Raw genomic sequence first — 17,519 nt, forward strand, 5'->3', positions numbered from 1 at the left:
CAGTTTATTTACATCTTTACAATCCTGAGTTCAAATCCCAGCCTGGTAAGGGTTCTCCCTCTCCCTCTGTTTGCATTTGTTATTTTCTTCCGTTTATTGATTTTCACCCAACATGCCAAAGACATGCATGGTAGGTTAATTGGTTGTTTTATTGTGCTCAGCTATGCACCAGCATATGATGGGCTCCAGCAATTCTTAATAGGATTAGAAAGGTCAACTAATAGATGGATGAACTTGTTTACCAAATCCAGAGGTTGAATGTACTGAATTTATGACGTTTTGCTGTTTCATTTATTATTTGTATTTAGATATTCCAAAATATCTCCATTATCACACAATCTTTATGATGGAGTGTACGGTGTAAAAACTGTGTCAGGAATCACAAAATATTCTGTATTGTGTAACTGGAGTAAAATGGCCTCATTTACTGTTGAAAGGAAAAGCTCATTTTTACTGGAATAATGCTACTGATTCTGAAAACTGTCTGATGTTAATTTGTTTAATTTTTTGGATTAAAACAGTTTCTGATGCAATGTCTACCAAACAGTCTGCTTAATGCCTATTAATTAATAAAGTCACATTGTTGACAATTGCTCCTTTTTCTTCTTTCACTTTTTATTAATAAATTATTTAGATACAATTTGGGCTACCTGAAAAATACCTTAGCAGAACTCAGCTGTGATGTCAAACTCTAATTCTTTTTAGCTGATTATATGTACAGGTTAAGCATCCCTAATCCGAAACCGCTGGGATGAGAAGTGTTAAGGATTTTGGATATTTTTTTGGATATTTTTAGATTTTGGATTATGAGCTATCTTGGAGATGGAACGCAAGTCTACACACACAATTTATGTTTCATGTACTCATTATACAGAGAGCCTGAAGGTAATTTTATACAATGTTTAATTTCATGCATGAAACAGTTTGTGCACAGTAATATCAGCAGAATAACTGTATCAGCAGTGAAACAACAGCAACCACAAATGACAGCAGGCTTTCAGTCTCCACCTGCGTTGCTGTGTTTTGATTAAAAGTTTATTGTACACAGACAATAAACAAACAACACAGTGAGTAATCAACGCATGTCTGGCAGTCACAATGGTTGATAACACACTGGTGCCAACAGAATGTCAGAGCCCATGTTCCCTCAAAGCTGCGCTGTGCACCACTTTTGACTTACACTGCTCACTCCCCTTTCCCACGCAGCAGTTTGGAGGTGCCACGCAACTGTTAACGTGCCTTTCACACATGGTTACTGAAGCACAACAAGGGCCAAAGCACCCCCCCAACACATTTTCTTACTTGTTTTGTGTGTTGGATCACCACATAAAATACAAAGTAAGATTGAAGGAATGAATCATAAATTATAAGTACCAGCTGATAAAAAGCATAAAAAAGAACCAGCTCATGTGTTATCCAAATGCACTCATCAGTTAAAAAATACATTAATTAATTAATTAAAGAGAAAGTTGGTCAGAGCCCTCCTTGGATAAGTGAGGTCAGGTGTAGAATTTTCCACTTGTGGCATTATGTTTTGTAATTTCAAATTAGGGATACTCAATCTGTATGTATAAAACTTGTTTGGAGCTAGCAAAAACATGAAAAATTATTAAAGTGCTAGAGGTATTTTGATTGCATTATTGACTGTCATAAAAAATCCTGTCACCATAAACTGTTTGAGCACCCCATCCAATTTATTGTGCGTGTTTGGTTTTGTCTCATGCATAGTCTTGCTCCATTAATGTGAAATTCATTTTATCTGTCTTGTATTCATTCACAGCTGTAATTAGTGCTCATCCCATTCATTCTCTTGAAAAACCTCATCACCATTATCACTCCGGCAGTTTGGCCTCACCAACTCGTAGCTGTCTTCATCATTCCATCAGCCCACGGCCTCTCAACAATTCCATCTGTCATATAGACAGGGTCAACTCATCAGGTGAGAATCATTTGGAATGGATATTGAAGACAATCCCATTGTATGAAGGGGTTTGAAGAAGGAATTTCATTTTTAGCTAACACAGTAAAATGCACTTGCCATCTGAAAAGAACTACTGGATGCTGCTGTGGTGTTCCAATTTGGGTTTTTTTTTTTTAGACAGGCTGTGCTTGAGTGTGTTGTTTTCATCCTCTGCATATTTACCATTTTCTTTTCCTATAATCGTCATGTACTTGTATTTTTCCTTGCAAATTTGGTGAGGATAAGTGGATTTGAGAAATAAATGTTGTGGTAGGCTGTATCTTCTGTTTCAATCCTTCCAGCGTTTTACTTTTCAGAATGGACATAACGTTGATGCTTTATTTATGAAACTCAACACTGAAATGGTTATAATCAACAACAACAACAACATTTATTTATGTAGCACATTTTCATACAAAAAGTAGCTCAAAGTGCTTTACATAATGAAGAGAAGAAAAATAAAAGACAAAATAAGAAATTAAAATAAGACAACATTAGTTACCATAGAAAGGAGTAAGGTCCGATGGCCAGGGTGGACAGAAAAAACAAAAAAAAACTCCAGAAGGCTGGAGAGAAAAAAATAAAATCTGTAGGGGTTCCAGGCCACGAGACCACCCAGTCCCCTCTGGGCATTCTACCTAACTTAAATAATCGAGTCAAAGCAGACAAAAACACGTTGACGACAAAGTGTACAGGCCATTTCAGTTAATTTGCAGATTGTTGTGTAACCTCTATAGGGAATATTTCCCCCACATACTGTTATACTACCTCCCTGATATTACTATTATTATTAGAGTCCACCCTGAATTTCTATAATTCTGTTTTAAATATACTGTATTTAAAGTTTAATTATGTTTTACAGTTAATAAATTAAAATGAAAACTTATGTTAAGTGGAAGATGTTCCTTAAATGTACACCATGACCCTTATACAATTAGAATTGTGGTGCTGAGCTGCAGAGCTGGCAGTAAGGCATACAAAGCACTGGAGGGAACTGCATTGACAAAAGAGCTAAGCCAGGTCCACTTAGACTGGGCTTGCGTACTGATTCGAAGAGAAGACCAAAATGGTAAAGGTATCATTTGTAAAACATTTTGATACCACCATGGTAGGAGTACATGTAAGGCTTCCCTGTATTAATGTGCTGTAGGACAAACTGCAAATATGAGTTTATCAGTGTGAAAGCGGTAGCTTCCAGTTTGACAATTCAGCACGATTCCCACATTTACAAAGTCATGATTTAACATTAACATTTCCCCTCATTTAGTAATATAAAATACAACTAATAACGAAATCTGCCAAAAATGCAATTTTTTTGGTCAAGTTGTATTTGGAGTAATGTGATAACACACTTAACGCCTTTTGGTTTTTATTTGCAGAAAAAACAGCTTATTTTTAGTCACTTGGTATGCAGATCACTGACTGATCAACAGCAGCCTCACATTTGCCCCCAAAATAATAATGGGAAACTGACATGAATGTTACAAAAATTAAAGCTGAGATGTTGTAAATAGTAATTTCAAAAATCCTTATAGCATCTGAATGCAACATTATATTTCAGTAAAGTGCCATGTTTTGTGTTTGTCTAGAAGCACATTTTTCTGTGCCGATGGATGGAATGCCTGTATTTTTCTGTAAACTATTTTATAAAGATTCCTTTGGACTCAAGCAGGTTAAATTCAGGTCTATTTAGTGATTTAGTCTAGACTGTGTTCTGTACTAGCCAAGGGCTAATATGATTTATAATGATTAAGAAGACTGTCACATTTATACAGCATCATTTAATCTTTAGCTAAACTACTCTATTTTCTGTTTCATGCTGCCATAGGAACGTGCAGTATTACTTGAATTTGTGGAAAAAAGTATAATTTTCCTTACAGGAGATTTTCATTATTTATTGCCAGAGAGGCCAAAGAATTGTTGTTATACTCTTAACCATGTTACCCTTATCTTGATTTTGTCTCTGTATATTGTGGGAACCAGCCTCGACACGGACAGACACCAAGACAGCTTATTTCCAAAACACACACGTTTTATTTGTTTCATCAAGTACAATGCACCAATTACTCACAGTCCTTCCTTCTTCTTGTTCTTTTCTTGCCGCCTCCACTCCTCTCTTGTAAGCTTCGTCACACTCCCTCCCAACTCTGGCTCCTCGACTTGAGTGAGGTGGCCCCTTTTACACAGTACCCAGATGTGCTCCAGGTGCTTCTTGATGATCTTCCTGCAGCACTTCCGGGTGTGGCAGAAGTGCTGCAGTTCACGTCTCCTGGAACGTCTAGGCAGACACTGGCGGTGGCCACATGCCCCAACCAGGTGGAGCTTCCCAGCTCTGAACGTGTGGCGCACATGTGAACCAGGGCAGTTGCCCTCTCATGTCTCGGGGGAAGTATTGGTCCTCTCCTGGTCCTTCCAGACATCCCGACTGTGCAGACGCCCCAGACGTCTGTCACAATATGTATGTTTTTTTTAATTTTTTCTATAATCTACAAAAGGGAATCATTCCAGAGGGAAGAATTATTTTTTAAAAATCTATGAAAGGACTGTACTGTTGGCTGACCTTTTTGGTTAAATACAGTCATCTGCCGTGAGCACATAATTAAGCTGCAATTGCTCATTTTCAGGACAGAACAGCAGCTCAATAGCCAGACTCCACATTGTTGTCACACACATTGACCTCAGGTAAGCTTTATTTGTAGAAAGAAAGCAAAGTAATTCTTAAAAGCAAAGTATTGAAAATTTCCTATAGGTAAGCATTTTTTACATTTTTTTTGTTTATTTATTTACATAAAATACAAAGCATAATACAGGCTTGGGCTCCAGAGGGAGACCCCATTGACATTTGTTTTCTGCACCTCATTGTACTCCCTACAGCACCCTCTCCCTTCTGTCATACTGAGAAACCTTTCTTGATATCAGGTTGGTGATAAATGTCTTCTTCCCGGTGACATATGAAGAACATGGACAGATATGATACTGTCCACCTCTACATGTCACCACTTTCCTGTTTCCCTTTATTTTTGTCTCTTTAAGGGCAGCAGAAGGATCACACGCTCAACAGCTAGCAAACTACATATTCTGTTTCCATTGATGCTATTATTTCCAGAAGAATATTTTAATTAAAATACTTTAAGAAAAAAAACCCATTTAATTGGACATTATGCCTTTGATGTATTCATTTATTCATGTATTTTCAAAGCTCTTTTTGGAGATATAAACAGTAAAGATACAGTGTTTTATTCATTTTTTCCGTCAGTCTATGTGTTGCTACAGCTCCATTATGCTTCTCTTTGGTATGAATCTGTTTAGATCTGCTGTGCAGTCTATTTATTGAAACATAAACAATAAGCACTTTAAATATGGTGTAAACTATTTGTGAACTGGATGGTTATTTCAGAACAATTTGTCTTCTAGGTCATAGACAAGTTAAAAACCTTGTTTTCCCTATATATATATATATATATATATATATATATATTTTTTTTTTTTTTTTACAATATCTTACTTACTGAGAAAAATAATGTGATGGTATACAAGCAAATTGACTCGAGCATACAGCTAGAGCTCTGCTTGCAGCACACAATCAGCAAGAGACCCTGCTGACATCAAGCCATTCAATAACAAATAGAAATAGTAAAGTCTGATGCTGCCTGTGTGCACTAAAATTCAAATTCAACTTGTAACATAAATTTGGAAACCTAATGTTAGAGAACCTGTTGGTTATAAAAACTGCCATACCAGAGCACTGTTTAAATAGATTACAGCTTATCATTTAGCACTGCTGTTCCATCAAAGCTTTTCAAGAAGCTCCTAGGTTCTTCTGGTTTTACACCTCTCTTCCACCCTCTGCTATTGAATTTTGAATTTGCTAAGGGCAGACCACAGCATTACACTGTTTGGCACCATTGTTTCCTTTGCTTTAATCTTCCATACAGGAGCCCCACAGGTTCAGTGCTGAGTGTGCTGTCTCTTTGTTCACCTATGACTGCATGACCAAATTCATTTCCACATTCATTATTACATTTATTAATGACACCAACACTGTAGACCTGGTCACCACCAACAATGAGACAAGTTACAGAGAAGACATTTGACTTCCAGCCCAGTGGTGCTAGGATGACAAATCTCTCTTAAAATTGGCAGATTACACTCCAGTTTGTATAAGAGAACAGACATGGCTATAGCTGAGGTTCACCAATGCTTTTATTACGTTTGATGTATGAGAAGAGCCTTGATGTATCTATCTGTGCTTGCAAGCTTGTACAGGTGTACACTGAAGCCTGGACTCACAGGTTATATACCGTCCTGGTATTGTACCTTCTTAGCTCAGAACTGCAAAATATTGGCAGGTGGTGGTAACAGTAGAATGGATTGTTACTGGGATACAGCTTCCTTTTGTTCAGAATGTGTATAACACTGGCTATTCCAGAAAACAAACTGCAAAAGATGGCTGAGGCATTGAACAGTGCAGCAAGTTCTTTCTTCACTGTAATGGCAAACGGGTCCTAATCTTTAGCACTCAAATTGCAAGATTCATGGACAGTTTTTGAGCTGACAAATACATTATTGCTATATGCTGTATATATTTTATATATGTTGCATTCACTATATGATGATGTATTGATTTTCCTTTTTTGTCTGTTGTTATTGTGTTGCTGAGATTCATGGACAGTTTTTGAGCTGACAAATACGTGATTGCTGTATGCCGTATATATTTTATGATAGTTCGATAGTTATGATAGTTTGTGAGATACATGCAAGAATTGTGTTGCTTGGTGTGCACATAATTATAAACTTAAGCTCTGAGTATTATCATCTAGATGAATACTCAATTATTGTCTTTAAAGGCAAAAATGAATAAATGTAGTAGTACCACCCTATTTTAGACAAAAAAAATCTGATTTTAAGTGCTGTCCTTTAATAAATTCTGAAAATGTTAAGAGAAAATATTCTAGTTATCAATGAAATGAGAATTTAATTGTCCAGAAGGAAGGAAACCATATATCATTTATGAAAAGAAATCTTTTGGAGCAAGTTCCTGTTGTAACACTTGTAAGTTTACTTCCTTGTAACTATTGTAATTCATCACTGCCTTTGAGTCACCGAAAACATTTCACTGTTGTCTGGTTTGGAGTCTTGTATTAATGAAACCTAATTTAATCTTTTCAAGTAGAAGTAAGTATTTTCTGAAGAAATAAATTAGTGACTCCTAAATGTCAGCATCCGAATGAATAGCAAGATTACCCAATTCAAGCTTCTTGGTAAAATTTCTCATTTCAAAATACAAATGAATGTACAAAGACTTTTTTTTGTGGTGCCTATGTCATCTTCAGGTAAAAAGGTGCTTTGAAAAAATCTCACTACAAAGAATTAATTTAAAAAAAGCTTTGATCACAAACTGTTTCGTAATCCTTAGTATACATAACACTATTATGCATCTCCATTGTAATAGCTCAGAAATTAAAGGTATAACTATATATAGGCAGGATCACAGAAAAAAATACTGATTGAAGAAATGCTGAATTAGACAAAATTACTTTGTATGAATTTTCTGATATGAAATACTGCCAATACATAATGTGGCCTTGTAATAGTGTATTGTATGACATTACCACATTACTGAATGGAAACACAAAGGTAAACAAATGTCTTTCATCAAAAGCAGGGCATTTAAAAATAAAACTGAAAAATTAGAACTAAGGTATAACATACATAACTGGTATTCACGGTCTGTGCAATGATTTGTAATGAGAGACAGTAGCCAATTCTTTATGCTTGCTATTCTGATCAAATTCATATTTCTGTCCCTGCTATGTCTATTCTGTGTGAGTTATTTTCTGCTACAGAGGATTTTGTCACAGTGGAGAGGTCACAGTTCCTTAAAAGGAAAAAAAATCTGTACATTTTTCATAAATCTAGTCCAGACCCACAGCTAATGGGTCTGTAACGCTTTCAAGCAGGAATTAAAATGACGGCCATTGTTGGAGTAAAGTTTGATTGTAATTCAGAAACCAAAAAGATAACACTAAATTTGGATGGTTTTGTAGAAGGAAACACAACAAAGTGAAAGAGTTGTGGCACCACCCTGGTGATCCTACATAATTTAAAAGAATGCACAATAATGCAACACACAATAGTTTGCGGTGACATCTTTCCAAATGCAAGTTCCAAACAGAGCTGAGAATAAGATGTCTGGGTGCTGGGTTAAATAGTCCCTTGGCCAGAAGGGGCAGGTCCAGTAGGGCAGACAACGGAAGTGGCATCAGCAGTGGAGTGGCTTATCAGTCTTACTTCCTGCCGAAGGAGGAAGAGAGACAGCATTAAACCACAGTGCCAACCCCTGTTGTGGCGATGCATGTAGGCTCCAGCTCCCACTTTAGTTCTGGGAGCCTCTTGAACCCAACACTGTCGATACATGATGGGATGAGCCAGCAGATGAGAACACTCGAGCAAAGCCAGGGGATGGTGAAAAAGTGCCAAGTGCTTTTATTAAAATCCAATTTCAAAACAAGCAGTAACAATACTGCAGTGTGTAATCCAATAAAATGAAGGTGCTAGTGGAGATTAAAAAGTTGTCCATCCATCCATTTTCCAACCCGCTATATCCTAACTACAGGGTCACGGGGGTCTGCTGGAGCCAGTTCTAGCCAGCACAGTTGTAATAAATAAATTCATTAAAAGCAGAGGTTAAAGCACATACAGTAGTCATCGGGTCCTTACTGCACAGTCAAACGAGTCCAGTACAACTCCACCTTCGTCTGCCCAGCTCACCCTTTACTTGGTCAGCTGGGGAAAAAGTTAACAGCTGCAAACTTCATCACCTGACTGCCAATTTAGCCACCCACACAGCTCTAGCCAGATCGTCCAAGGTTGGTCCTCCTCCCGTCATCCTTCACACACCCACAGTCGTACTTTGGATCCCTGGGTAGGACTCCACCATTCTCGCACCCACTCCAAACAGTTATTCCCACCCTCACACCTACTTGGTGCCTGTTACCTACACAAGGCACGGTTATTTATTTAAAATTGTCACATGTCCATGCAACACACATCACAGTGGTTTCAGCCTTCAGTTTAGCTGAATAAGCCCGTTAAAGTGAAACAGACTTGGTAGAAGTTTAGATTTGCCTTGGTGCCATTTACATTCTTGAACAGCTAATTTTATTTAAATAAACCAAAATCATATGATTCATTAAGATTTAAAGACTTCAACAATACATTTCAGAGTTAAACAAACCTTAATTAACAAATTAACATATTAAAATAGTGCACTGGTCTTTTTATGCAATTCTGTACCCAAATGATCCAACTAATATGTGTGTAAATCTTAACAATTCTTAATGCTTTCTCATTTACTTAGTTTAAGTTGTGGGGGTCTGGTTACTCTTCAGTCTGTACTGAGTGTTTGTTTTTTTTTTCTTACAGAATCAGTGAGGAACACACCCAGCACCGAGCCTTTGTCCATTCCTGGTCAGTCAATATGCAGTGTGGAGCACCCTGATCCTGACACTGGGACGGGTTTTCTGAGTACTAGTTCTGAGGAGGAAACAAACCGCAATCCTCCTACTGCACATGTACGTCCTTCCCACCCGCTTAAGAGCTTTGCAGTACCAAATTCTAGTGGAACTTCATTTGAATCTCCTGTTCTGCCAAGCACCCCTTTGTTGGCACAGGCAGGTAAGAGGCTGTTTATTATTTTAATGACTTTTGTACTGGTATATACAGATTTTCTTAGAAGATATTCCTGTCAAGGGATGGCATGGTAGCATAGTGGTCAGCACTGGGTTCATATCCTAACCCAAGCAATGCCTTTGTGGAGTTTATACAAGTCTGAGTGGGATTTACTCTTGCATCCAGAAGACATGTATGAAAGGTTGACTCTCTATTGGCATATTGTGAGAAAAATGTACTCTATGATGGACTTGGCAACCTTTCAGGTTTGAATCCTGCCTTATATCCAGTGGCACTGGGATTAGAACTGATTCCCCACAACCCAATGATTATTCATTCCACGTTCATGTGATGTGGGATGAACAGAAAATATCTATGCGAGTGCTTTTCCAATTGGTAGGTTCTAGCTTGACAACTCAAGCCAAGCCAGGCAGTGACATAATGTTAACCTCAGTCACTTCTATAAAAAATAATAGCATGATGACCAAAAATTTTTTCTTTTTTTGGGTTGATTTTCAGGCAATAATAAGAAATCATCAATCTTCTTTTTGTAAAGATTGATTAGCAAAATGATCAGCATCTTGTGCTTCTCTGAAAATGAACTACTGGAAATTCAGGTGAACCCAGTGCAAGTGGGAAGGCGAAGTGTCACCTCTGAAAAGTCCAATAGTGATTGAATACAGCATTAATATCCTGTTATAGGGGAATCTGTTCAAGGGTGGAAACATAGAATAGGACATAGTGTAATTCTGTGGCTTTTTTCATAATAATAATAATTCTTTGCATTTATATAGCGCCTTTCTCACTACTCAAAGCGCTCAGCAATTGCTGGTTAAGGGCCTTGCTCAAGGGCCCAACAGAGCAGAGTCCCTTTTTGGCATTTACGAGATTCGAACTGGCAACCTTCCGATTGCCAGTGCAGATCCCTAGCCTCAGAGCCACCACTCCACCTGTCATAGTCATAGACAGGGACCTATTCCTCGTTTTATTTGAAATCCCCACTTAAATTGGCTGGCCGCCTTTTGCTGTTTTTTTGTAGTCCTAAGGACATTCCAGAGACATCTTTGAATAATTACTTTGGATTAAGACCTTCACATTTTTGCACTCTCTCAATGAACAATGGGCAGGATACTTAAATGTAGCTGGTTAGATAAAGTAAATAAAATGTAACATGCTTAGTTTTACTGATCCATAAAATGTGCATTTCAATGAAACCTAAGTGTCGTACTAACAGGAAGGAAAGTGAAAAGCTGAGTATAGTTGTAATAACTTTGATTTTACACTTAATGCTTAGTACTTTTTTCATTTTCTTTTAACTCTTTGGTTTAAATTTGCTGTTTTAATTGCATCCAAATATTGACGGTTAAAATAACGGAAGCAGACACATGGGGAATTGTGGTGGTGGTGATGATGATGATGATGATGAAAAAAAAGCTACAACACTGATGTCATATTTCCTATGGAGTACTTTAAACCACAGTGGATAAATAAGCAGAACAAACTGAAATAAACAGAACGGCAAAATGTTAACTGATAAAGGAAAATTAATTCATCCTTCTACAAGAATTATTTGAGTACTTGTAGAATTCACATCCAAATAGAATAACGCAGTAAAAAAAATTTTAAAAAGCTGCAAACATATTTAAAAATAAGAATCCAGTTATAAGCAGAGTGAAGGTTGGCCTAAAAATTGCTTTTGCAAAAGGTCCTCTGGTAACACTTTAGGTACTGCAAATATGCATCTATTACTGACAGTATTTTACTTCTATGTTATAAGACCTTAACAAAGGCTTGTTCGAGTCTTCATAACACTTATAATGCATGAGTAAAGTGTTATTCATCTCTGCAATGTGGCCTACTAACAAAATGTCACTTTGGAGTGGTCTGAGGTGGCCTAACTGAGACACATTTCTCATGATGTTGCATCTTTATGATAAGACATGTGAATCTTTCATATAGGCACGTAGTTTTACCATTATGTCAATATGCCACACTGCACAGAGATGAATGTATTGATGTTTTGTAAGTGCTGTGAAGACCCAAAAAATCCTTTGTTAAGGTCTCATTACGTAAGAGTAAATGAGTAATAGGTGAATTTTTTCAGTACCTAAATTAAAGCAATGAACTTGGAGACCTTCAAGGGGTGAATAACATAGAGAAACACAACCTCGGTACAAGTTATGATTTCCTGGAATGGGAAAATTAAAACTTTGTCAAAACTCCACCCCATAAACTATTCAGGAATGATTCATTAAAAAATCATCCAAAAATAAATAATACAGTAGACCAAAATAAATATCAGGATAACAATAACATGACACATTTAACACAGGAGTACAGTGAAAAGTTATGGCAAACAACTAAAAGGAAAAATATATCAGATTTAAAAAACACATAAGCGCAATTCCAAAAGATGTAATCCTATAAACAGAAGCAAATGTCAGAAGCAGAAAAATCCGAAAATACAAAATCTCAAAAAAGATAAGTGTAATGGGCTTTGTTTAATTAAAAAAAAATAGAACAAAGTACAACAATGAAATGTCTCCAAAGGGACCAGCACAGTAAGCATAGCAAGATGTCTCAAAAGGGTCACAACCTGAAGAAAACATTATTTTTCAGAGAGACAAGTGCTGTTGAAGGGGCCAGAAGCACAGTGTGAGTCTGTGACTGTAACCAATGAAGGTCCTAACTTAGTATGAGTCCCCATCCCTGCCAGGCAAGGCTGTAAAGTAAAAGCACCCAACAAAATAAACATGGTGCACGGCCCTGACACAAGTTCAAGTTATTAATAAGTCCTGTCTAAGTAGGTTTTGTTTATTATGTACCCCACTGATGGAAAGATGCATTTTAATGACTCTGCAAGCCTCTGTGTACTGCTGATGCTACAGACTACTTTATTCTTCTACTCTTCACACAGAGAAGGAAGTGCAGGCAAATACAAAGAGTGAAAGAGAATGCCTTTTAACAGTTCTGCAGTTTAGACGCATTGACAAATAAATACCAGCGGTTACATTTTCAGGTTTCTTTTTTTTATTTTTTATTTTATTTTGACACAATAATGTACCCAACCTTCTATTTCTATACTAGGAACAACTCCTCAACTGCATTCAGTAAAAACTGCATCCATTGGGACTCTTGGGAGAACACGTTCCCCAATGCCGGTCACAGTTCCTAGTGCTCCTGACATCCCTGAAACTAGCAAAATGTTGGAAGAAGTTGAGAGTGTAAGTCTATAAGTGGTATTTCTAAATTACCCTGCTCTTGAGTGTGATGATGCATTGTTGTATAATTATAGGAATTCTCCACCTAGTATATACTTACCCGCATTGTTTGTCTTGAAACCTAAGAAAAACTTTTAATCCCATGTGTCCATGAAATATGGAGATCCTGAAATTCCTGATACGGTGCTCTTCAGTGGACATTAGAGGTGGGCGGTATGACCAAAATTCTATATCACGGTATTTTTCTAAATTCTGCCAGTTTCACGGTATTAGACGGTATTTTTTTCCCCATGCATGAGTGGATGTTAACCACATTTTCCACTGCAATTACTGCAGTAGACTGGCTAAGAATAACCTATTAGACTGTTATAAGAATTGTACATCGTACAAAAAGACATTTTAATGTGCACACAAGTATTAATCCAGGTTTGCATGGCCCCATAAAGTGATAGTTTTCAAGGGGGTGGCACTAAAGAGAAGGAATCACATTGCATGACAGATGCAGTCAAAATATAGAACCTTTAATTGAACAAATTTTGCAAAAGCTTAAACTATGATTTTGACAACATATTTTCAACCATCCAAAGAGGCATTTAGACTTAGTAAAATATCCAGAGGTGTTTGTCAAAAGTTGGATTGCACTGAACACGTCTTAGAAAAGAAATAAATAGCAAATATTTTTTGTAAACCAACTACACTTTCTGTTAATGTTAACAATCTCTGTCCACTGACATGTTAAAGTGACTTTTTAAACAATTTTACCATCATTAAACTGCATAATATTTAAACTAATAAATAATAGCAATAAAATACATAATAGTATTACTGATAGTTGCACTATTACTTCAAGGCTTCAATCCCAGGTGCATTATACAGTAGTCACCAAATTAAAATAAAACAAGTGCAACTTGGTGATGACATCTTACCAACTGTACCATCATTTAGGCAAACTGCATTAATATGGACCTTGCTTCAACCTAAGCTATATACATAAATAATAAAAACAGCAACTTGCATTTATAATGCTGTTTGTGGTATAGCCCTATGGAAGCGCATTAGGGCCACTGTGAAGAAAAAAAAATATGGACACGGAAGAAAAAAACAAACTATATGTCGAGAATAAATTCGACATGTTGACTATGTCAAGATTAAAGTCAACTTTTCCACTTTATTCTCATAGTTTATTTTATAATTAAAGTAGAATGTTGTAAACTAAACTTCATCCTAAAATCAATGTTTAATTTACTAGATTTTCTCAAACCCCGTCACAAGTTAATGCAGCACATCAAATACTTTGTGTTAAGTGTTCCCCGACCCAGTCGTTAATCACTACGCTTCTTAAACTGACTTCCTCCGCACTAAGAGCAGGCGCCTGCAGCAGTCACCGCGCAGAATCCATTTACTTCATGATGTTCCTGCTCTCTACCAAAACCCCAGTTCCTATCTTTCCTTTTTCTTTCTCCACATTACCAATCACCACACGATAAACGTCTTTGTGAAATTAAAACTAGTTATTAACTTAGCTGACGGAGTGTTCAGAACTTTAAAAATATCTTTGTTATACATGTTTAATTATGCCATCCATTCAGAGTTGCGCCCATCTCTGAACGAGTCGCCACCACATCGCAGGATGAATACAAGCAAAACATACACTAGCAAGTACAAAAACAAGTACAACTTGGCTTGCAGTATTATCCAGTAGTATAAAAACAGTATTTACACATCTGACCTTTTAAAACTAAATTATCTCCAGGCGACGGACGTGACTCCTTCTTCTGTTCATCATGTTCAACTTTACTTTTAGTTCAGTTTCGGAATGCTCTCTGTCCATTTTCACAGCGCGGCATACCTATGTGGCGCCCACTATTTGGTGGTGTAGCAGTGAAAAAGAGCCCTAGTGCAACAAATCTGTGTTCAGCGGTGTAGCAGTGAAAAAGGTCCCCACTTGAACAGTTTCCCGCTGTGCCACGTTCCGAATGTCGTTTAGGCAATTTAAACCGGTGTTGCGGTATAAGAAAAATCCATATCATAAAAAAAATAAAAAGTGGTTTTCGGTATGAACCGGTATACCGCCCAGCACTAGTGGACACCCAACTTGAATGATGATAGAGGAGCACGTTCAAATTGGATCAAGCTTTTGAATTGAGGACCCACCTCTCCTCTCATTCATTGGCAATGAACCCTCCTGTAATAGCTTATTTATTGGCTGCCATGTTAGTTAATGGGATATTAACATTGTAAAGGGGGGTCTGAAAGAGAAGTTCAGTTAGTGTGTAAAAACGAAAGAAAAGCAGGTGACAGAGTTATCAGTTGTAAAGTATCTCACTTTTGTGAATAAATGAGATGCTTCAACAAACAGGTTAATTCACTGGTGTACTTTCACAAAGTGACATTGAAAAGTCCAGCAGTATAGTAGTTGTGGTTTGATGAGCAACAAATTAGGGAGGAGGCGAGTCTTCAATTCACACTTGACCCTGTCTGAGCACTTTTCTCTCATTCGTGGAACAGACTATTTTCTAGAAGTGGTTTACTTAATCATATTTTTGCCAGAAATACCTGGAAACCTGACATCTGTATTATGTGACACACCTAATTTGAGATTTTTCTCTTTATGGACGTTTTAATATTTTGCTACTCCTCAAGCTGGGTCCATTTGTATCAGGAATGTTGAGATCTCTGATAATAAGTTTTTTTTTTTGGCCATCACTACAAACAACACTGGGCAGTTAACATTAAAAAAAAAATAAAATTTTTGAATAGATTACTCCTTTAATTATTGCCTTCATTGTTGTGCCTGTTGTCTCTTTGAGCCTGAATTAGACAGAGTTGGTTTGAAAATTAGTCAATGGATATGTTGAAATATGTAATGAATAGGATTAATCGCCTAAGTGGTAGGAATAAGTAGTGGAATATGCATTCTTAAATTGGAATCTTGGAATTAAAATTAATATTTTTTTCTGAATAATAATGTCACATTTTATTTATTTCTTAAAAACTGGAATCCTTTGTTTAATTTGGCATTTTTAGAAGAAAACTCAGACAGCAGCAAGTATGAGATTTCACTTTAAAATGTCACTTTGTGTAAAGCCTTTTATGCTTTTTTGCTCCTGCTCTCCCCCAAGTGCAGTCAGCTGCCCCTTTGGGTCTTTCTTTCTCTCTAATCCTTTTTTTTTCTTGCTTATTTCTTCTTCTACTTTATACTGATACAAGTTTTTTTTTTGTGATGTGTGTGTGCTGTCTACATGGTTCTCTGACATTGGTAGGTCACAAATGGTCTGTTCGTTTCACTCCACAGTAATGTCATTGTCGTTTCAATTTTACACTGAACTAACACGGGGCTCATCTTCTCAAGTAGCCCATCATTTGACACTTCCTATCCAGTGGTAACCTTCTTCATTTCTTTTAGAATTACGAGCCGGATGAGCTGACGGAGGAAATGGCCCACCTGGAGGGACTGATGAAGGATCTGAATACCATCACAACAGCTTGAGTGTGGCATGTGCTGTAGAAGGAAATTTGTTAGATGTCACAACACACAGGATTAATAAAAGACAAACTACATAAAAAAAAAAATAAATAAAAATAACCTCTTGGCCTTGCCCTACGTCTCTCAGGGAGATGGAGAGACGATATTAAAAGAGATGGCTTGCATTTTGTTGTTGTATTTTTTTTAAGAAGAGATGAAAAAGCTGGTGATAGTAAAAGAAAAAACATTAAAAGCAAAGGGTTGTTTTATCTTTGTTTACCATGAAAACTGTGTTTGGACACATGCCATTTTGTAATTCTAAGAAGATTTTTTTTCTTTTTTCCAGTGCTTTTAGCACTGATCTACAGTGTTTGGACATTTTGCATTAGTGTGTCTCTTTACTTGTGTCCTTTTTATTTGTATTTCTTTTAAACTGAACACCTGAAGTAGCCCTTTTTTGTTACTTTTTGTAGCTGGGTCATCATGTATAGTAGTATCTGGAGCAAATTATGTGCCTGTTATGTTTTTACTTTTTTGCATTATATATTGTGCCATGTTGCTATTATTTTTTATTACTTTTATATACATAGAATATAAATATATATAAACTGCCTCAGTCTTTCTACATTTATGTGATGTTGTTTGGATCCAGGAATGACTTGTCTTGTTTTTACAATGCGTCTTCTCAGCCAGGTTCCATCATCATTTTTATATGGTTTTCCTTGTTTTATCTCTAAGAAAATTACAATTCTTATAGTTTCTTTATTTCTAAATTTAAGGTGGGAGTTCCCCTTCTTAATGACGGCCTTGTGATGACTTTTTGTTGTGGTCCTCATTTTTCATTGCTCTGTTTGGAAACAATCTAAAGCACCTACCTTTTGTCATCAGTTTCCTTTTCCACATGTCGGCCTTTAGTGTAGCATTTATTGAACAGTGGAGTAAGAGTGTTTCCATTTACAGATTCAGCAAAACATAACTGACTTTATTTTAGGTTGTTATCCTTATTGGCAGTTCTAACCCATAGCAGCATATTTTGTATACTCTACAAAATATTGTAATCATGCCACTAGTTTTTAATTAGCAAGATAATCTCCATTTATCCGTGTGCGATCAAATGCATATAGTGTATGTGATATGTGTGTGTGTGCGTGCGTGCATGCATGCATGCATGTATCTCTCTTTCTGTATATGCACACATTAC

At 36.7% G+C, this 17,519-nt stretch overlaps 1 protein-coding gene across 7 annotated transcripts in view; it reads left to right on the forward strand.

The window, feature by feature from the left end:
* Nucleotides 1–16,931, forward strand: part of LOC114667840 (neogenin-like) — a 434,801-nt gene extending 417,870 nt beyond the window's left edge. For 5 of the 7 annotated variants that reach the window (XM_051920813.1, XM_028823342.2, XM_051920815.1 and 2 more), the window contains 4 exons: nt 1,781–1,939; nt 9,386–9,637; nt 12,719–12,855; nt 16,259–16,931. In XM_051920813.1, coding sequence (XP_051776773.1) covers nt 1,781–1,939; nt 9,386–9,637; nt 12,719–12,855; nt 16,259–16,342 — 632 coding nt within the window. In that variant the 3' untranslated portion in view covers nt 16,343–16,931. The remainder of the gene's footprint in view (nt 1–1,780; nt 1,940–9,385; nt 9,638–12,718; nt 12,856–16,258) is intronic. The other 2 variants (XM_051920818.1, XM_051920819.1) reach the window with 1 other exon arrangement.
* Nucleotides 16,932–17,519: the final 588 nt, after the last annotated feature.

The sequence above is a fragment of the Erpetoichthys calabaricus genome, chromosome 17 (assembly GCF_900747795.2).
Source record: "Erpetoichthys calabaricus chromosome 17, fErpCal1.3, whole genome shotgun sequence".
In the NCBI taxonomy this organism is placed as follows: domain Eukaryota; kingdom Metazoa; phylum Chordata; class Cladistia; order Polypteriformes; family Polypteridae; genus Erpetoichthys; species Erpetoichthys calabaricus.